General features: G+C 39.1%; 2 protein-coding genes across 3 annotated transcripts in view; one reads left to right on the plus strand and one right to left on the minus strand.

Moving 5' to 3' along the window:
- Window positions 1–5,780, plus strand: part of LOC127658224 (pleckstrin homology domain-containing family G member 5-like) — a 29,115-nt gene extending 23,335 nt beyond the window's left edge. For both annotated transcript variants that reach the window (XM_052147396.1, XM_052147397.1), the window contains 2 exons: window positions 285–1,684; window positions 5,233–5,780. In XM_052147396.1, coding sequence (XP_052003356.1) covers window positions 285–1,684; window positions 5,233–5,419 — 1,587 coding nt within the window. In that variant the 3' untranslated portion in view covers window positions 5,420–5,780. The remainder of the gene's footprint in view (window positions 1–284; window positions 1,685–5,232) is intronic.
- A 136-nt stretch (window positions 5,781–5,916) lies between these two features.
- LOC127658437 (lymphocyte activation gene 3 protein-like) lies at window positions 5,917–10,207 on the minus strand. Its single transcript, XM_052147730.1, has 8 exons — window positions 10,036–10,207; window positions 9,770–9,893; window positions 9,024–9,238; window positions 8,674–8,901; window positions 7,911–8,240; window positions 6,972–7,229; window positions 6,726–6,847; window positions 5,917–6,199 (listed from the first exon to the last, which is right to left on the minus strand). Exons 1-8 carry the CDS (start codon window positions 10,094–10,096, stop codon window positions 6,065–6,067), a joined length of 1,473 nt encoding a protein of 490 aa, XP_052003690.1. The 5' UTR covers window positions 10,097–10,207; the 3' UTR covers window positions 5,917–6,064.
- Between the last annotated feature and the right edge of the window lie 11,638 nt (window positions 10,208–21,845).

The raw sequence follows: 21,845 nt of genomic DNA on the forward strand, positions 1-21,845 counted from the left end.
CAGTGGAGAATTTCTCCTACGCCAGCTTAAGACACCTTAATAAGTTAGCCATTTGTGAGTTTGGGATGGGACTGTTTGTTTGTATCGACAAATGGCAATGGGGGTAATGATCTGGAAATTACCTGTTTGAAAACATTATTTTATGTTTTATTGTTGCAATTCTGTCTGGTCACAATAGTGGCACAGGAAATGTTAATTACTTTAATGTTTTGATCAGAATCTCTCAAAATTCTCAGACATACTTGAAGGTTTGTATTATAAACTGTTTTTCCTGATATTAATAGATGGCCTTATACACCCTGAGGAAAACAGATGAGGCCAACAAAACACTGAAGACAACAGATGAGACTGAGTTAAATGGATTAGAAAGAACTCTCACTGAGTGCGAACTGGCTACTAAAGTCAAAGCTGATTCTACTAGCCAATCTGATTCTTACAGTGATTTTCACCCATTGAAGCAAATGGAAAGCATCTCTGAGAATGGAACACAAACATTAAAGGAAGTGGAAAAAAGTAATGTTCAACAGGTGGTGGAGGGTAAGAGCTCTCCACTTATTGATCAACAGAATGGTCTGAACCATTCAGCTCATGGAAGGGTTGCAAAAAAGGATGAAAGTGTACTGACTGCTTTAGAGGATTCAAAAACTGAAGGGAGAAAGAGAAGTAATAGTAATGGGAAGCAATGGGAAGACGGAGATGCCCCATTTAAGAAGATTACAGAGAGGCGAGTTACATGGAATTCTAAGAACATTACACAGCGGGACTTACTTGTGAAAAACCAGTCAAATATACCACAATCTTTGTTGACCAGTGGACATACTGAAATAAATGACACTTTTAGCCAACCCACACCAAGCACTTCTTTATCAAATAAATATCAAACACAGTATGGTGTAATTGCAGAAATAGACCTACATTTGCAAGATGAAGAAACCAAGAGGAAATCTTTGTATAGCCAATCAGAGGAGGATGATGGATTTCTCACAGAATCCGGCATGTTCTCCAGGAAGATGAAGTCTCCCCGGTTACGTAGAAAGCGTCCCAATAATTCACAACCTTCTGTCTCACCTGATAGCTCCAGGATGGATTCAGGTGAGGATGGATCATTGGACTTTGCTCCCAAAACAAACTCTGATGTCAACCAGCCAAGGGATTCCAACCCTTCCATTAAACCCCAGGATACTTACAGAGTGTTAAAGCTGGGATCTTTAAAGAACAACCAAAGTGTCCTCTGGCAAGTTCCTGAAGTGAGACCATCACCAGATCTACAGACTCCTTTTAAGCATGAGCAAACAGATGATGGGAACCTTCAAACGAAACCCAAACTGAAGGGACAGAGATGGACGTCCATCCAAAACCCCTCTTCCTTTCTGCCTGACCACAGACTCAGCCCCTCGCCTCCACCTGGTCTGGACCACCAACTTCACCCTTCTCCCCTCCAGGATTTGCTGCAGAGAGCAAAGGAGCGCGAAAAGGAACGTGGATTTGGAAAACGTGAGGGAAAGGCAAAAGGGAGTACTTTTTCTCTCCAAAATTCTCCAACACTCTCAGCCTCTCCAATACCATCAGCCAGTGATGGCGAGAGAGAGGTAGAGGAAGAGGAATCAGGAGTACGCAGTATGATTTATGCATGGAGCTGGAGAGAGGGAAACGTGGACAGATATGAGGATGTAACGAACGAGAGGTGAGTCTACGTTCTTCACCACTGAGATGGTGAATGAGTTCTGCTACACTGCAATAAATGGGTAATGTTCCTCACCCTCATTTTGTTTCAAACCGTACAACTTTTTTCTTCCATGGCACACAAAAGAAGTTAGAATGTTACCCTCAGTCACCATTCACTTTCATTACATCTTTCTTTTTCCATACAATGAAAGTGAACGGTGACTGAGGATGTCATTCTGCCTAACATCTTCTTTTGTGTCCCTTTGAAGAAAGTTATCTGACTAATGTGAGTGAATGATGACAAAATGTAAATTTCTTGGTGAAGAATCCCTTTAACGGTTTTTGTGGTAAATTGTAAATCTTTCGCAATGTAATGCAGGCTTTGCAAAGAGGCTGTTATTAAAGGATGTGGCAGTTAAAAGGGGAAGTATGTAACCTTTTTGATGTCAAACTATGTTCTACTATCCCAGTTTGTTGTTCATTGACAACTACAGGTGAAACTCGAAAAATTAGAATATCGTGCAAAAGTTCATTAATTTCAGTAATTCAACTTAAAAGGTGAAACTAATATATTATATAGACTCATTACAAGCAAAGTAAGATATTTCAAGCCTTTATTTGATATAATTTTGATGATTATGGCTTACAGCTTATGAAACCCCCAAATTCAGAATCTCAGAAAATTAGAATATTGTGAAAAGGTTCAGTATTGTAGGCTCAAAGTGTCACACTCTAATCAGCTAAACACCTGCAAAGGGTTCCTGAGCCTTTAAATGGTCTCTCAGTCTGGTTCAGTTGAATTCACAATCATGGGGAAGACTGCTGACCTGACAGTTGTGCAGAAAACCATCATTGACACCCTCCACAAGGAGGGAAAGCCTCAAAAGGTAATTGCAAAAGAAGTTGTATGTTCTCAAAGTGCTGTATCAAAGCACATTAATAGAAAGTTAAGTGGAAGGGAAAAGTGTGGAAGAAAAAGGTGCACAAGCAGCAGGGATGACCGTAGCCTGGAGAGGATTGTCAGGAAAAGGCCATTCAAATGTGTGGGGAGCTTCACAAGGAGTGGACTGAGGCTGGAGTTACTGCATCAAGAGCCACCACACACAGACGGGTCCTGGACATGGGCTTCAAATGTCAAACGTCTTACCTGGGCTAAAGAAAAAAAGAACTGGTCTGTTGCTCAGTGGTCCAAAGTCCTCATTTCTGATGAGAGCAAATTTTGCATCTCATTTGGAAACCAAGGTCCCAGAGTCTGGAGGAAGAATGGAGAGGCACACAATCCAAGATGCTTGAAGTCCAGTGTGAAGTTTCCACAGTCTGTGTTGGTTTGGGGAGCCATGTCATCGGCTGGTGTTGGTCCACTGTGCTTTATTAAGTCCAGAGTCAACGCAGCCGTCTACCGGGACATTTTAGAGCACTTCATGCTTCCTTCAGCAGACAAGCTTTATGGAGATGCTGACTTCATTTTCCAGCAGGACTTGGCACATGCCCACACTGCCAAAAATACCAAAACCTGGTTCAATGACCATGGTATTATTGTGCTTGATTGGCCAGCAAACTCGCCTGACCTGAACCCTATAGAGAATCTATGGGGCATTGCCAAGAGAAAGATGAGAGACATGAGACCAAACAATGCAGAAGAGCTGAAGGCCGCTATTGAAGCATCTTGGTCTTCCATAACACCTCAGCAGTGCCACAGGCTGATAGCATCCATGCCACGCCGCATTGAGGCAGTAATTAATGCAAAAGGGGCCCAAACCAAGTACTGAGTACATATGCATGATTATACTTTTCAGAGGGCCGACATTTCTGTATTTAAAATCCTTTTTTTATTGATTTCATGTAATATTCTAATTTTCTGAGATTCTGAATTTGGGGTTTTCATAAGCTGTAAGCCATAATCATCAAAATTATATCAAATAAAGGCTTGAAATATCTTACTTTGCTTGTAATGAGTCTATATAATATATTGGTTTCACCTTTTAAGTTGAATTACTGAAATTAATGAACTTTTGCACGATATTCTAATTTTTCGAGTTTCACCGTATTAGTAAGCCATTCATGGGATTAGCTCACCCAAGTATAAACACTGAGCCTCCCAGGCAATATAAAACATGGATGTTTTTATTTTAAGTAGCCCACTCTGCTCCACGCATACCTTTCTAACTCAACCTATAACATGAGTTTGGATCGTGGCTATTTGTTCAGCCAGGCGAATATAAACATCCATGGCAGATGTGTTATTGAGGAAAAGAAATGTAGTTTCGGCAAAATTTTATGACTTCTTGAAAGACACAGAGATGGAAACAAGGGTGAATATTGGATTTACAAGCTGGAGGATTTTGGGGGAATTTGTGGGGTTCAATGGAGATGCCAAATTGCCAAGATGCTTGGAATTGGAACACTCAAGTTAGCTCATTACTGTCGAGCTTCAGATAAATTTGCAAGATACTTGGAATTTGTATTGTTACGCTTACTAGTTACCAGAAAAACCATTCTACCTCATGTGCTGGATCCCCCAGCACATGAGGTGATGTTATCGGACAACCAGATATCTCTGTGTTTGTTAAAGTGGTGTTGTTCATTACGACATTTAAAACCTTTTATTTAGTATGGCCTATTTGTCCATTGAGAGTGTGAAAGGGTGTGATTAGTCTAAGGGGTATTGGCAAAGGTTGTCTAAAAACATACTTCACTTTTGTAATTCCGTTCCACTAGTAGTGCAAAAATGACACTCTTCACCTTTAAAAAACATATTTGACCAGTCCTGCCTGTGTGTAAGTGCACCAAAGTGCTGTTACTTATTTAACATATGAAAAGTAATTTACATTATCGTTTTGAAGAAACATCAGCAAAAAAAATTTGTTTTAAATATTATATTGAGTCTTGTTGCTTGGCACTTTTTTTTTTTACTTAAGATATAATTTTTTCCCATCTTAAGTTATACCCCAAAATAACCCTTACTGCCTATTGTAAATCTATCATTTTCATTTTAAGCAATTATATTTGTTACATTTGTGAGATATGACTGTAAAATGAGAGGTCTCTCTCTGTGCTGGGAAACATGACAGTTTCATGTGCTTTATTTCTATTCTCTACCCACACACAATTCATCTGTGTACAGTCTCGAACAATTCTCTGTAAATTATTAAATTACATCTTGCCTGGAAACTGTATGAAAATCGCATCATTGTTATAAAGCTTTATTGCTGCATTATCTATTACATATACATTTTTTAGTCTTGTAAATAAAGTTCTCCATGAGGACCAATAGGGGTCAGGCTTTCTCTAAAGTGCCTGAAAAATATGTACGCAGCATGAACTGTATGTAGTCATGCCAAGAGTTACACCGACCACAAGGTAACACTTTATAATAACGTGTGTAATGAACATTATGTTATTATTTTAATTATTTTATTATGTTTCTTAATGTTATGAATGAATGTTATTATAGTTAACTAAACTTCTTCTAAACTTCTACCCCCCCACACACACACACACACACACACACACACACACTCCTCTCTTAAGAATTGTATCTATTATCCCCTGTTCTTTCTCTTGCAGCAATAATGTCCCAGAGGGAATCAGTGTGGACTGGCCTGGCTGGTGTTTTGATGATGAGGAGGTTTTTGACTTTCAGGACTTTGATGAAGAAGACTGGTTTGATCAGACACTGACCACAAATGACCCTCTGAGATCAGAGCCAAAGAGATCCGATAGACAGGACTATGGAGAATGCAGTGAGGTGTAGATATGCAGTGAGTTGTAGATAAGTGTGGAGAGATCTAGTGTATTCAACTCTTTTGTCTTGTACATGTATAGAGGGGAGCAGAGTTGTGTGTAAAGCAGTGTATAAATATAATATATAATGTATGTTCTGTAATGTTCTTTAATGATTGTTGCATGACTGTCATAGTTAAATAGCAATATACTGTATGTATTCATTATGCATATATTCAAATATCTAAAGCTTGCATTTTATTTTAACTAAATGTTATCTATAGTTAGAAATATGTGCACTTAAATGTATTTGTGTACAGAATGTTTTCTCTCTTTATATATTATTCGACCACATATAGCAATTTAAAAGACTTGCATTTTATGTTCATAACTTGTATGTACACAAAAAAGACTTAAATTAAAATAATATTGATTAAATATGTTTTCACTTTATTGCTTTAGTTACATATGTAGAAAAACATTATTATTTGCAATTATATTTGTACAGAAATGAGTTTATACAACATGTCTACATTTATATGCACATGACATATTTACAGTTAAGTGGACTGCTACAGTTGTCTGCATTACAAACATCCACATACAATCGCATATAGAGTTACGCACAAAGGTTTCTGCCACTCACACAACCTGTATGAAAAGAAAACCAACACATTCACACACTCTCTGATTTTGTCTCCCCACCGCAAGCTTCATTTATTTTTGCTTTGCACTTTTCTCTCCTCTCTTGTTCAGTAGCAGCTTGATGGACGATGGTTTCCATTGCTGGGTAAAGAAGGATCATCTTCTTCTGCAAGGAGGAATAGATAGACAGAAGATGAAACAGATACTCTGTAAAAAGTAGTAACCTGCAATTGTTACCTCAATGATCTATTTATACTTGATTTTGCTCATACATAATTACTTTTGTTGGTGTAAACACATTTTTAGGTTTATTTAGTCTAATAATCTTGATCAATACCACTTAGATGTTACCCACATTTTTAGGTTACCTGACTAAACATGTTTTTACAATGTAGAATGAGAGTGAAAACCAGACTTTTGAAAATGCATTCTAGAGGAACATGAGGTTGTTGTTCTGGTTGCTAATTTTTTTCAATTAACTGGTTAAATAATTAAAAATAAATGGCCATTGCTGTGCTTTTATATGGATCAAATAGACATGCCTTTAGAAAGAATAAAATATCTCTTCAATAAAACTTTAATAGAAATATATAGATATGTATATATATAAAGTAACTTTCATAAGTGAATGTAAATGTTGTCATTTAATCAACAGATGATAGCGTGCAAGTTTAAAGAATATTTGAACTTACCCTGCGATAGTTTCTGTACATCTGGAGCAAAATCAGGAATATCACCAAGAACAAAAATCCTAATCCCATCACCATAGCCACATTTTTTCCAGACATAGACTCCCTTTCACCCATTAGAGCACCTGTACAAAACAACAAAACAGAGCAATGTGTTTTATTAATCCATGAATATACTGATTCCAAAGGAACTCTTTAATTTATTGGTCTGTTATGCATAACGGTTCTCTATTTAAGTGTTTAACCTACCCGTCATGTGAAGTTGATAAGTTATGTTGCCCAGAACACCTTGCATCCCATAGTACCGACACACCCATTCACCAATGTCTTTTTCTGTCACTTTTTGAATCCTGAGGTCCTTTGACTTTTTAACAAAGGTCACCGTTTGAGTGTTGTTTACTCCATAGGTTACACGGAGCCATTCATAATAAGTGATGCCGCTGGAGTCGCTGAGGTGGCAGGTCAGAGTCACAGGTCCATAACTGCTCGATGCAGAGGAACTCTGAACTAAAGTAAAACAAGAGAGAAATTCAGATTTTCAAACTTTCACACAACACAGGATATGAGTTCAGTCATTTTATGATTCTACAATAAATAACCCTCACACACCTGAATGCTTGCAGGTTGTGGACACAGGAAATAAACGATACAAGTTTGAATACCTTGCATTAGTTGTTCAGAATCCGAAAAATTATTGTCATTTTTGAAAAATGTCATTTCATGAACAGAGAAGAAAAAAACACATTGCTCTTGCCAGAAATCCAATATTATTTATAATTCAATAATGTGTCCGAAACATAACTGTTTCAGTAAATATAGCATTTCTTGCAGTGCTCCAGTTTCTTTATTTTCTCTTTTATAAATGAATTGAATCTGAAATGTTGCAGCCTATTGTAATAATTTGTCACATTTTCAAAGACTAATTTGATTTTTAATTGTGGAATGCTGAACAACTCATTAAAGGTATTATATCTTTCTTCTATTTTTTATTTGTTTAGAGAATTAAGGAAGCGTTGTGTTGCACAGATTTCTTTGCAAATATTCTTTTTTATTAAAAATAAATTGAGCTTAAATAGAGTTTAGCCACATCTGTGAACAGGCCTTTTGTCTGTGCTTTTATAAAGTCACATATTCTTATAGTCCATCTTGGGGTATTCTGAGCTTGAAGTGATGCATGATTCCACTCACCTTGAGTAACAACCAGCTGCATCCTTCGTTGCACTTTAATTCTCACTCCATTCAATCCCTCCATCATTCCTGAGCATGTATATATCCCTTCATCTCCATACTCCACACTTTTTATCCAAGATGATCTTTCCCAAGAAGGGAGGGACACTGAAGACCCAAGAGACTGGTTGAAAGATGAAGGCAGTAGAAGAGAGGAGGGTTTTGTTTTGGAAGTTCTCGCCCAGGTCACAGAGTTTGGGATTGGACCCTCGGTAAAGACACAGGGTAAGGAGACAGAGGTGCCCACTGCGGCATACACCACTGAAGAGTCATTCTGCGGGGTGATGATTCCTGCAGAGGGGTGGATTTATAAATTGAGTAACAGCAGAAGTTCATTTTAATCATGCGCACAATGGCATTTTTTAAAATCTGAGTCTTCAACATTTTTGAAGGTTAGGGTTAGGGTTATGACTTTCTTACTCAGTATGTTTGACTTGTTTTCCAGTAATTATATCTAAACATCCTTAAAGCAAGATTAGTGAACTTGACATAACATTTTAAGTCTTGTTTTCAGTAAATTTAAAAAACAAAATAGCTTAAAACACGAATAACTATTTATGGGGTAAGGAAAAATTTGATTCACCATTCATTTAGGCTTATTTTTCTTAATCCATTGTTGGCTAATAGCTTTTATTGCAGTTTAATTTGTTCTCAAACATTTATTGGAGATATGATAATCCCAGTTTTAATAATCCCAAGACCTCAGTTTTATATAATCACTCACCGTTGACCTGTAGGGATGCAGTTGCCTCTCCTGATACACCTTTGTATGAAACTTGGCAGGTCCAGTTTCCTGCATCTCTTTGAGACACGTTATACAGGATCTTTTTACTAGTTGATTTGCCATTTAAGTTCATGCGTACTTGCTGTCTTCCCAATTCTGGCTCAGGACTGATACGGCACGTCACCTCCATTACCGAGCCCTCCACCGCAATGGCAGGAGAAAAGGACACTGTGAAGAGACAGAAAGACATTCATGAGGATACTTCTTAACTTTCATTGATTTGATTAATTCCAAAGAAAGAACATAGCCAGGGGCTTGTCACAAGGGAAGTGAATGTGTGTGAGTATTACCTTTAATAACTCTGAGCATGATGTTCTTTACCATCCGAGTATTTCCCTCCACCTCACAGACATACTTTCCTCCGTCTTTATCTGTCATTCCAGTGATGTGAAGGCTGTAATCCCCCTTTCCAAAGTTTGGATAGGGGCAGTAAGCACGTGATGGGTCTGTCACTGGTCGAAACTCTAACCCACTCTTCTCTCGCCGCCAGACTGACTTCCGCACACTAGGAAAGACAGAAAGAGTACAAAGAACACAGAGAGATAATTTTTTAAATGCCCATCCTAAATGCGCTTATGTTAAAATGTCTTAATAGATTGTCACTTTCTTTTTTTAATGAATGAGAATCGCCATTGAGAATAATGGAAAATACAAAACACAAAAACAAAATAAATAAATAATACAATTTCTGAATGCATTACATTAATGAATATTTGGAGGAGAAATGTGCTCAATGGTTGTGAAAATAAATGAAAAGAATTATGTAAAATATTGAATGGTCCTAAAAATCAGGTTCTTCATGCAATACATGAATAACGAGGTGAAAGGTGAACAGTACATACTGTGCATGTCTTCATTAGATTTACACATATGCTTTTGTTTCATAAAATAGGATGACAGATCCCAACCTCTAAATAACATTGTCATCAGCATTGGTTGTTTGGATAGTCTCTAGAATAAGTTGGATGGATGGATGGATGGATGGATGGATGGATGGATGGATAGAAGGAAGGATGGATGGAAGCATAGATCTTACTTGTCAACTATCCTGCTCCAGTAGACTGCAGTAGGACGTGATAGCACAGAGGGCTCATCCACACATGGCAGCACAGCTACAGACCCATACGCCACAAACACTTCATGATTCCGACTCTCACCACCTGTAAAGCATGCAGAAAACATCTCCCATGTAAAATCCACAAGTAATGCACCTGCACCTCTGAGGGAGAAAACATCAAATGCAATCAGAGAGAAATAAAGCAATACCTCCATGATTCACACAACTCCATCATGAAAGCTCACCTTCAAAAACCAGCGCTAACCCCAGAACAACCAGCAACTGTGCTTTCCTCTCCAAATACATGTTTAATTCTTCCAAACAAATCTTCTTTATTTTCTTTTGGGTCCTTTTATCTACTTGTCGTCACTTTCACAAAGAATGTCATGTGTCTAATCTCTGTCGGCCTCTGTCTGCTGTCTCTGGTCTCTGTTCTTGAATATGTATTGTCGTGGGTGGTTTTGTAGGTTTGCAGTGTGGTTGGGAGGAGTTGTTCGCTGTAGGTAGTTCCTCTCCCTCTCTGCCTCTCATTGTCACATAACTTCAGAAACTACTTATCTTGAAACTGTTAATATGTGGTCTGAGTGACGTAAATTGGAAAAAGTAAGAAAAAGTGAGAAAATCAAATAAGAGAAGCAATACTTGAGGGTTTATTCTCCCACGGATTCACCAGGTCTTTCTTGAATTTTCTCTCACAACGTGAAAAAGTTTATCAGAAGGTATGCCATCAACTTGAGGGAATGGAAACAAATGTGTTTATATACAACAAAAAGCAAAGGGGAAAATGTATGCTGTCTCTGCATGCAATCTATTTCATAGCCAGTGGATAAAGGATGCAAAATATGCACAAACCACAGTAAAACCAGAACACTGCAAAATAAAAAGAATTCAAATAAAATAAAAATAAAATGTTTTTTTTAAGTGAGCAATTAAGTGAGAGAAATGTATCTTTTTATGTTTATTTTTCTTTGCCTATTGGCAATTTATCTAATTTATTTATTTGGTAAGTCTAACAAACTTTTTTAGGTTTATGCTTAAAACAATGGGGTAAAAAAAATGTATGCAATTCAAAATATTTTCTCTGAAAACAAATCTTATTATCTTGCACAAATATGCATCTCAAGACAGTTTATCTTGTTTTAAGGATTTTGACTGGAAAACAATACAAAATACTGAAGAAAATTCTTTTTTTTTCAGCACCTTTGTATTTACAGATGCAAAATCGAATTAGCATCTTACGTCTGGTCAGTTAATATCTATGTCTCTATGGCACTAGAAATCTGTAAGATGTGATTTTTGATGACTGACACAAACACACCCTCAAACAGTGGGCTAATTTTAGCCCTGCTCCATGGCGTTATTGGTTGTTTATTTACGTGGCCAAGTGTTGCTTTCTGTTATGTCAGCTTAGTGTCAGATGTGCGATAATTCAGAACCCATTTGACTGAGCCGTTGATGTGCGGATGTGCAATCAGCATATTCTAAAATGGCGCCACTTCCAGTAAGGGCAGAGAGACTGAGAGCGGGTGACATGAATATGGGGGTTGGAGTTGTTTTGATGAACAAAAGAGAGCAAAGATGCTGTGGCTGACTCAATCATTCCCCTCCCATTTTTTCTTTTTTCTTTACTCCTATCTCATCTTGTCTTCCTGTGACACACCAGCAAGCAGCAGTAGATACAGTACATGTTGTCCATGCCACCGTTTTACAATGCAAAGTGAATACTTTGTGTAATAATTCTCAAAGTTTCATGGGTGGGACATGTCCCTTTAACTTTTTGCCTTGGCAATTTCGTCCCTACCACTTTTTGAAATAGCTTTCACCAGGTCAGTGTCTATTGCAGAAGAAATATTGCCAGTTATTCAGCAGGAGTTTCTATTTAGATTGTGTGTACGAGAAGTAGCGATCCAACACTGGAATGTGTTATTTTGAATGTTAAGATAATTGCTCATTGTGGCTGTTATAAATGAGGAAGAGTGACATGTGACAGCGGCGATGTGACATGTGCTCCTCTCACTACACTTTTCTGCAGCTCTTGTCCAGTTACATCGGCAAGCGAAATGCAAATACATGTTTTCCGATTCAGGATATACATCCAAAGATGTACAGATGTAATTGTGCTTTATTACAATAAAAAAGTTATATAAGGGTGGATAAGAACCGGGAACACCTTGTCCTAAAGGCAAAAACTTAACCCCAAGTCCAATCAATCATAATGTGTAGAAATTTGTTGATCCATGAATTTATCCACAGACTAACAACATTCTAGGAACAGCAGTTGTAGATTTGTAAAGTATTCCATTAGATTACTCAAGGTCAGTAACGTATTCTAAATACTTTGGATTACTTCATCAGCACTGGTCAACATTATTTGAAATCATCTGTGCATTACCTAATTAACATTCATGAGTTTCAAGACTTCACAAACACCCCTCTAAACTGTCCCACTGTCCTCACCACTTTTTAAAACAAAGACTGCATACAGTGACCCCAAAAAGTATTCAAATATGTTAGTCAAACTTAAACAATGTGTGAATTGCACATATAACAAAGTATCAAAATAAGTGTCATCTGCAAACAAATAATGCTAAACCTTTTCTTAGAACGAGTTTAAAATTTCTTAGTCATTTCTTTAAAATTTGTTTACTTATAACCAACAGGTCTAGATAAACAAGGTGCTTGTTAGTGATTGTATGTAATGTGAAGCAGTAACAGCCAAATGGAAAGAGTAAGCTGGCTTTTGAATATGTAAATTAGCAAAAAGCTGGATTTGTGTAAATGGAAATATGTATGAATGTCTTCAGGATGTATGTTATGGGAGGATAACCACAGATCTTGAGATGCTTTCACAGATAGGAGTCTTAGATGCTCATCATTTCTTTATATTTGATGTTTTTCATATTGTTCCTTTTGACACCCTGAGAGGTCTTGTTTGATGATACACTTCCGTAAGCCCCTCATCATACACAAAAACATCAAGCTATTAACCTCAGTTGACATGAGCCCCTGTTATGTATCTGGGACAAGTTGTGGTCACATTCATATTACTGATATCAGAGTTCACTTTCACTCTTTCCCCCTCTATACCTCTGGCCTCAGATCAGAGGGGGCGTGTGTGTGAGAGATTGTGATGGGGTCTTTCCTACCCATTGTAAGTGGCTGATACAGCTGATTTGAATAACAAGAGAGCTGGGGAAGACATACACAAGCCCCTGATGTGGAAAAAAGAGACTGTCGTGAGTAGGAATATCATATGCATGCAGATAGTGGAGAGGATGGAACATATTAACAGATTATGAGGGTTTTTGACTGAGAAATAATTTATTCCTTTCCTGCTGACACCATCAGTCATTGTTTTTTATGCACAGAGACACACAGAGTTCTTCATTAGAGACCAAAAGCATCATCTGGTTCTCATATCCTTTTCTTCTATTAAAAATTGTTCTTTTAAATTAATAATTACTCCTCAGACATTTGTTTTACTATTAGCTCTCACTTACATGATGAATAAAAAGAGGCCTATAAGTGTATATTTGTGTATATAGACATATACTGTATGTTTTTATTTATTTATTTATATTAATATTTTATGCTGTGCTGATTACAAAATACATTATTAAAATTGTGGTCAGTCAGTAACGTAATCTCTTGGATTAAATATTTTATGTAATCTAATCTGGTTGCTTTTTGGTTAAATTTGGATTACTTCTGACCAAAAAAATGATCTATATCACTAAAAAGTTACAATCACAAAAGCAAAAGAGTAAAAAAAGTATTTTAAAGCAGGGTACAGAAGTGATTTGTGAAGCTAAACCTAACTTTAACTCACTAATGCAATCGATTACCGCTTCAGTGGTGTAAACCTATATCAGGTTTGCGTGTGTAAACACAGGTTTTGTGTTTGTGTGTGTATGTGTCAAAAACACTTGAAGACTCCCTGAAGGTCAGCTGTAGGCTGCTTTAGAATAAAAATGTTAAATAGACAAAGAGAAAAACAAATAGAGGGTTCAATAAATTATGAACAATTAACTGCCTTTGTTTGGAGGGGGTTGGGGGTCCCCTGGGTGTTTGCTATCGGTCCAGGGGTAACTATGAAAGACCTGCCTCGCGACGCCACTGCTGTATGTTCACTAAAAATCACATTGAGACCACTTGGTTAAAACTATACTTGCAAAAATGCTTAACATTTCAGATTCCACTTAATTTGATATTTTTTATTTCAATAAAAAATGTATTCATTTTTAAATGTGACTCAAGTGTCCAAATACTTTTTGGGACCACAACTGGTGTTCAAAACCCACCAGTACCATTTATTCTGAATACAATTCAAAACAGGATTCGTTTGAATTTGAGTTGTTCAGTTCATTACATCTTATTCCCTTCAAGTGACCATATAGTTCCATGAAACTTAGTGGTGGGACGACAAAATGTTCTTGTGTCAGTCGAAACATTTCACCACACACATTGTTACTCTATTGAAATGAGTCAAAAAATGGGGTGTTTCATAAATAGAAGAATATACCAACATTACCTATATGGGTGTATGTCCCTGTGCAGACATACTCTGTCAGCTAGTTTTGTCAACCACTTTTACATCATGGCATAGATCTGTTTCATTTAGAGAGTTTTGTCATATAGAAAAATTTATCAAACCAAGATAAAGCCTAAATTGATAGCGCTCCTAAATGTCATTTCACAGAGGACTTTACAGAGCATGAAAACCTGCCATACTCAAGGTTTTCAGACTGCGTTATTTAAACCTTCAATTAGAAATTATGCAGAAATTAATATACATAAATTTGATCATGACACCATCACATGTGGTTGAAACTGCTCCTAACTACCAATTAAATCTGTCCTCTGTGTACTGGAAATAAAAACCACAGATATGACATCAAAGGCAGAAGGTTTCTGAAAAGTGTATTCATCAATAACAATGCTTCTTTGAATACCTGCCAAGCACTAGAAATGAATGCTTCTTTTCAGTGTTTCCACTGTACACATTTCAATTGTGATGCTTCCCTTCAACATTTGCATGGTCATCGGTTAAATGTGCCTCAAGTTATTATGACATTTGATGGCATTTTTGCATTTTAATTGAGGACAACTCTGAAGCAATCTGCATGTGTCAAAGCTTATATTTTGAATGAGAAGTTCAGTACCCAAAACTGTTGGTTTATTTAGCTAAACTCTATCAGTGAATAAAATCTGAATTGTTGAATTTCACTACATGCATTTATCATCAGGAAATGGGTAGTTGTGATTGCAAGCACTGACATGCAAAAGCATCCTCCAGAGGCTGCGGCGGACTGCAGGTTGAATTCATTAGGAACAACTTGCATACGTTTAGTGATTTGATACAGCTGGGAAACCAAGTGAGTAACCATGCTACATTCATCTGTGTGTATTCCGGAGACGGTATATGGAAAAAAATGGCTTGGCTGGTGAGTCAGAATTCGTTCTCATTCTTCTGGAATAGAACTGTAGTGGCTAGTGTGTGTTTTCACTCCATGGAACAGCCATGAGTTTGCTAACAGCCTGTTTTCTAGCATACTAGATTCAATCAGCTGTACAATACTGATGTAGAGTATTTGCGCACTGTGTAGCGGTCTTGATAAGCTTGTGTGACTTAACTCAACAAACATTTGGGTAAGTAGCATATTAGTTAGCATTGCAAAAAAGAAAAATAAATCACATTTTATTCATACTATTACTACATAAGCTATTTAGATTATATATATTTGTGTAGGACATCCTGGTTTTGGGCTTTTGAAGGAGTCACAAAGTGTTTTCACTCAGCCCCCAGGAAGTGCTGTACGTGTCAGAATGGAACAATTCATCCACGACTGCACCATGTGCAGAGCCACTCTCCAGAAGGATGATGGGCATGACTGCTGTCCCACCTGCTTAGGCTTAGAGCACCTGAAACAGGGTCTTACAGAAGAGGACTGCATGAACTGTACCACCATATCATGGGAGCATAGGGCTTTTAGGTTAGCTTCAGAAGAAGGACTCTTGACGGAAGCATTGTCCCTGCCGCGTAAAACAGTGAATAAGTGCAGGAGTGCGGAAGAAATGAGTGCCTCCACTAGCAAGAGACTTAAAGAGGACGATTAACCAAGAAAGTTCATGTGCTTACTTCTGAGTTTGCTCAGATTAAGTCTCTGATAATAAATCTACGACATGGCGATGCACTAGCATCGGTAGTGGAAAACCCCAAAATGGAACCTTCCATCTCGGAGGATAATGTCCTATCGATGGTGGCCTCTCATAGCCAGTTTCATAAGGAGGAAAAGGAGGATGTCTTATCTGAACTTCACTCTCACCTCTCCCATGATGTTTCCCAAGACACCATGCACAGGTCTGCTGAAGGACTAGAGTCAGATCAGGACAAGCTCTCCGTGTTGCATTAGAATGTTTAAGCATAGACATAGCCCCTACGGTGGCAGCCCCACCAGTGTCTTATTCAGAAGAGCCTTGCAACCTTCTGCTCTTAGTGTTCCCCCATCTAAGGACTACATTGATGAGCTACAGAAGTGGTGGGTGAATCCCAAATCTCTTACACACCATACCAGCGTGAGCAGGGCCTTGGCTGCAATGTAGGAGGCGGATTCTTATGGCTTGGGACAGATACCTGAAGTTGACTCGCTTATTGCCGCTTCTGTTCTCTTGCCAGAGGAGGCCTTGAGGCCTAATGCTTGCTGCATGGGACCTCAATGCAGAATTACTGATGATCTTCTCATCCAGGCATACAATATAGCAGCATGCATGGGTCGTATTGGGAATTCACTCTCCCATATTATGTTAGCTCTATCTCACTCTCTCCAGTCCCTGGGGGGGATCCTTCAGCCCAAAACCGCTGGCCCCTTCACTGCAGGCATTCATGTCGAGAAAGCTTGGTAGACTTATGTTAACACTTACACAGGCACTTTGTTAAGTCTGGCTCGCACAATCACCACTGTCTGAAACTTGGAGGACACGATGCAACCTCCCAGTAGTTCCAGGCCAACTGTTTGGTCCAGCGGCACAACAAACACCAGAATGCAGAGTTTAGATGGCTGACTTAAGAGGAGTTCCATCATCTCAATTTCAATATCGACAGCCCCCTGGGGGGTGGTATCTGACTTGCTCTCAGCCTTTAACACATTCAGGTGCTGTTCACTGGAACCAGCCACAGCACGTAGATCAATACTTTCAACGAACTTGGGCACAGGGACAACAATTATTTCAGACATCAAGGGGTAGAGCACCTGGCCAGCATCCTCCCTGGGAGGTTAAAGGCCAGGGCCTGAAGGTCTGGGGCTGGCTGCCGGATGCTTATCACATCAGCAGCTCAGTTACTGGAGAACAACCACCTCAGATCCTTGGGTCATAGTAATGCTATCTCAAGGGTACAAGCTGTAATTCCGACAAAGGCACCTTGCTTTCAATGGGGTAAAGATGACCACAGTAAAGACCCCAACAGTTCAATGGCCCTAGCACAACAAATAGTTGTGCTCCTAGAAAAAGATGCTATAGAACCAGTAAAATGGTCAGCATGGCTAAATAGGTTTTATTAAGTATACTACATAATTCCAAAGAAAGACGGGGGTTTGCGGCCCATACTCGACCTATGCAGCCTCGACCAATTCCTCAAGGTGTTGCTGTGCACAACTGATGCTCTTTAGGTAGTCAGGCAGCAGCAGTGGTTTCAGCATGATAGATCTCAAGGATGCTAACTTTTATGTCCCAATCACTCCACAACACAGGCAATTCCTCCGCTTTGCATTCCAGGATCAGATCTATGAGATTTGAGTCCTCCCATTTGGCCTTTCCCTATCCCCTCGGGTCTTTACCAGGTGTATGGATGCAGCACTGTCTCCAATCCTATCCAGCAGGGTGCAGGTTCTTCCATTCCTGGATGACTGGCTCCTCTGCTCTCCATCTCAAGAGCTCGCAGCAGAGGAAACCAACCTGCTGATTTCCCAGCTGGGCCTCACAGTAAATTTCAGCAAATGTCAGCTAACTCCGAGTCAATCGGTGAAGTTCATAGGCATCACTCTGGACTCACAGTCAATGAAGGCATCTTGCTCCTCCTTCAACAATCTCAGAAACAGGTCAGGCTTCAATTCAGATGTTTCCTCAGACAAATGGGTATATTAGGGTAGTGTAGGGCAGTGGTGGCTCAGCGGTTAAGGCTCTGGGTTACTGACCAGAAGGTCAAGGGTTCAAGCCCCAACACCACCAAGACACCACTGTTGGGCCCTTGAGCAAGGCTGTATCATGGCTGACCCTGCACTTTATCTTTGCTACAGTGGGTCAAAAATGGTCAGCCTCTTTTGAAGCAGAGGTTGTTGCACTGGGTGGTTGAGGTAATCACCCAGACTTATAAGATTAACCACCATCCAATGCCAACTGGTGTAATATGCCACTTGACTAAATCTATCACCACATCTTGGGTAGCACTGAGGGACATCCCCCTAAGTGACATTTGTGCGGCATTTGGTCATCTACAGATACTTTCTCAAGATATTATACTGTAGTTAATGTGTTTGCCTTGGGTGCTTTTGAAACAGCCGTTCTATTGGGGCCTCAGCCAGTGTGAAGCACTTCCTCTGGTGGTCAGTATGATCAAACAGAACAAGGTTTACCTATGTAACTGTACTCTAGGGCAGTAGGGACAATTTGCTGGAAGTCACAGGGTTAAATAGGGGAGAACCCCATGACATCCTGTTTTTTCTCCCCCCTTTTTCTCCCAATTTGACATTCCCAAGTCCTCGTGGTCATGTAGTGATTTGCCTCAATCCGGGTGGCGGCGGAGGAATCCCAGTGGAGGAATCCCAACTACCTCCGCGTCTGATACCGTCAAAACCACACATCTTATCAGATAGCGCGTGCAGGCTTCACGCTATCGACCGCGGCATCCACGCCCAAGCCACACATCTTATCAGATAGCGCGTGCAGGCTTCACGCTATCGACTCGCGTGACCCACCGAGAACGAACCACATTATGGAGACCACGAGGAGGTTACCCCATGTGATTCTACCCTCCCTAGCAACCGAGACAATTTGGTTGCTTAGGAGACCTGGCTGGAGTCACTCAACACAACCTGGAAATTTGAACTTGCAAACACCAGCGGTGATAGCCAGCCTCTTTATCACTGAGCTACCCAAGGCCCCCACAAGGTGACTTTGTTGATACTAGACTCGAACTGAGCATGAGCAAAGAGAGAGAATATCCAGTGTGAAGCACTGCCTCTGGTGGTCATCCAGAACTCATATAGCAGGCTACATGCATAACTCTCATTTAACTTTGAATTTGTATATAAAATAGTTCATTAATATATCAAGCAATACTACAAAAAATACTACATTTATACAAATGATCAGAACCATATACAGGTGCTGGTCATATAATTAGAATATCATCAAAAAGTTTATTTATTTCAGTAATTCCATTCAAAAAGTGAAACTTGGATAATGTAAACATTCATTCCACACAGTCTTATATATATCAAGTGTTAAATTCCTTTTAATTTTGATGATTATAACTGACAACTAATGAAAAACCCCAAAATCAGTATCTCAGAAAATTTGAATATTGTGAAAAGGTTCAATATTGAAGACACTGGGTGCCACACTCTAATCAGCTAATTAACTCAAAACACCTGCAAAGGCCTTTAAATGGTCTCTCAGTCTAGTTCTGTAGGCTACACAATCATGGGGAAGACTGCTGACTTGACAGCTGTCCAAAAGACGACCATTGACACCTTGCACAAGGAGGGCAAGACACAAAAGGTCATTGCTAAAGAGGCTGGCTGTTCACAGAGCTCTGTGTCCAAGCACATTAACAGAGAGGCGAAGGGAAGGAAAATATGTGGTAGAAAAAAAGTGTACATGCAATAGGGATAACTGCACCCTGGAGAGGATTGTGAAACAAAACCCATTCAAAAATGTGGGGGAGATTCACAAAGAGTGGACTGCAGCTGGAGTCAGTGCTTCAAGAACCACCACGCACAGACGTATGCAAGACATGGGTTTCAGCTGTCGCATTCCTTGTGTCAAGCCACTCTTGAACAAGACACAGCGTCAGAAGCGTCTCGCCTGGGCTAAAGACAAAAAGGACTGGACTGCTGCTGAGTGGTCCAAAGTTATGTTCTCTGATGAAAGTACATTTTGCATTTCCTTTGGAAATCAAGGTCCCAGAGTCTGGAGGAAGAGAGGAGAGGCACAGAATCCACGTTGCTTGAAGTCCAGTGTAACGTTTCCACAGTCAGTGATGGTTTGGGGTGCCATGTCATCTGCTGGTGTTGGTCCACTGTGTTTTCTGAGGTCCAAGGTCAACGCAGCCATCTACCAGGAAGTTTTAGAGCACTTCATGCTTCCTGCTGCTGACCAACTTTATGGCACATACTTCCAACAGGACTTGGCACCTGCACACAGTGCCAAAGCTACCAGTACCTGGTTTAAGGACCATGGTATCCCTGTTCTTAATTGGCCAGCAAACTCGCCTGACCTTAACCCTAAAGAAAATCTATGGGGTATTTTGAAGAGGAAGATGCGATACGCAACAATGCAGAAGAGCTGAAGGCCACTATCAGAGCAACCTGGGCTCTCATAACACCGAGCAGTGCCACAGACTGATCGACTCCATGCCACGCCGCATTGCTGCAGTAATTCAGGCAAAAGGAGCCCCAACTATGTATTGAGTGCTGTACATGCTCATACTTTTCAGTTGGCCAACATTTCTAAAAATCCTTTTTTTGTATTGGTCTTAAGTAATATTCAAATTTTCGGAGATACTGAATTTGGGATTTTCATTAGTTGTCAGTTTTAATCATCACAATTAAATGAAATAAACATTTGAAATATATCGGTCTGTGTGTAATGAATAAATATAATATCCAAGTTTCACTTTTTTAATGGAATTACTGAAATAAACTTTTTGATGATATTCTAATTATATGACCAACACCTGTATATCAACAGGTTGCAACCTCCAGACATTTTAGTTTGATCTTTTAAAAAAATGAATGTATAAGCGTCAATTTTAAAACTATTGAGTTAAGTTTGTCTTGTGCAAAAATAGTGGAAAATTCCATCCAAGTTTAATTATTAATTTTGATGTTTATAATGCTTTATAATTCATTGTTAATGAACTTGAGCTAATTCTGAAACTGTATTGGAAATATGTACGTCTGCACATGCCCCAACATTTGTACACAATACACATTCATAATTGACATTGAGTTTCATTTTCCACTTGATGTGGTAAGTCACATTCATTTCTGTGCATCAGGTGCATATAAGGTAACAATATTGCAGTAATGGGGTTATAAAAACAATGCTGAAATAATACTATTTTTTAGTTTCTACAAATGTAAAAACTTTAAAAATGTAGGTCATTGGAAAATAAACTGCTTGTGGTAAAAACGAAACAGGAGTATACAGGTGAAACTCGAAAAATTAGAATATCGTGCAAAAGTTCATTAATTTCAGTAATTCAACTTAAAAGGTGAAACTAATATATTATATAGACTCATTACAAGCAAAGTAAGATATTTCAAGCCTTTATTTGATATAATTTTGATGATTATGGCTTACAGCTTATGAAAACCCCAAATTCAGAATCTCAGAAAATTAGAATATTACATGAAATCAATAAAAAAAAAGGATTTTAAATACAGAAATGTCAGCCCTCTGAAAAGTATAATCATGCATATGTACTCAGTACTTGGTTTGGGCCCCTTTTGCATTAATTACTGCCTCAATGCGGCGTGGCATGGATGCTATCAGCCTGTGGCACTGCTGAGGTGTTATGGAAGACCAAGATGCTTCAATAGCGGCCTTCAGCTCTTCTGCATTGTTTGGTCTCATGTCTCTCATCTTTCTCTTGGCAATGCCCCATAGATTCTCTATGGGGTTCAGGTCAGGCGAGTTTGCTGGCCAATCAAGCACAGTAATACCATGGTCATTGAACCAGGTTTTGGTACTTTTGGCAGTGTGGGCAGGTGCCAAGTCCTGCTGGAAGTCAGCATCTCCATAAAGCTTGTCTGCTGAAGGAAGCATGAAGTGC

This window comes from Xyrauchen texanus, chromosome 17 (genome assembly GCF_025860055.1).
Source record: "Xyrauchen texanus isolate HMW12.3.18 chromosome 17, RBS_HiC_50CHRs, whole genome shotgun sequence".
NCBI lineage: Eukaryota > Metazoa > Chordata > Actinopteri > Cypriniformes > Catostomidae > Xyrauchen > Xyrauchen texanus.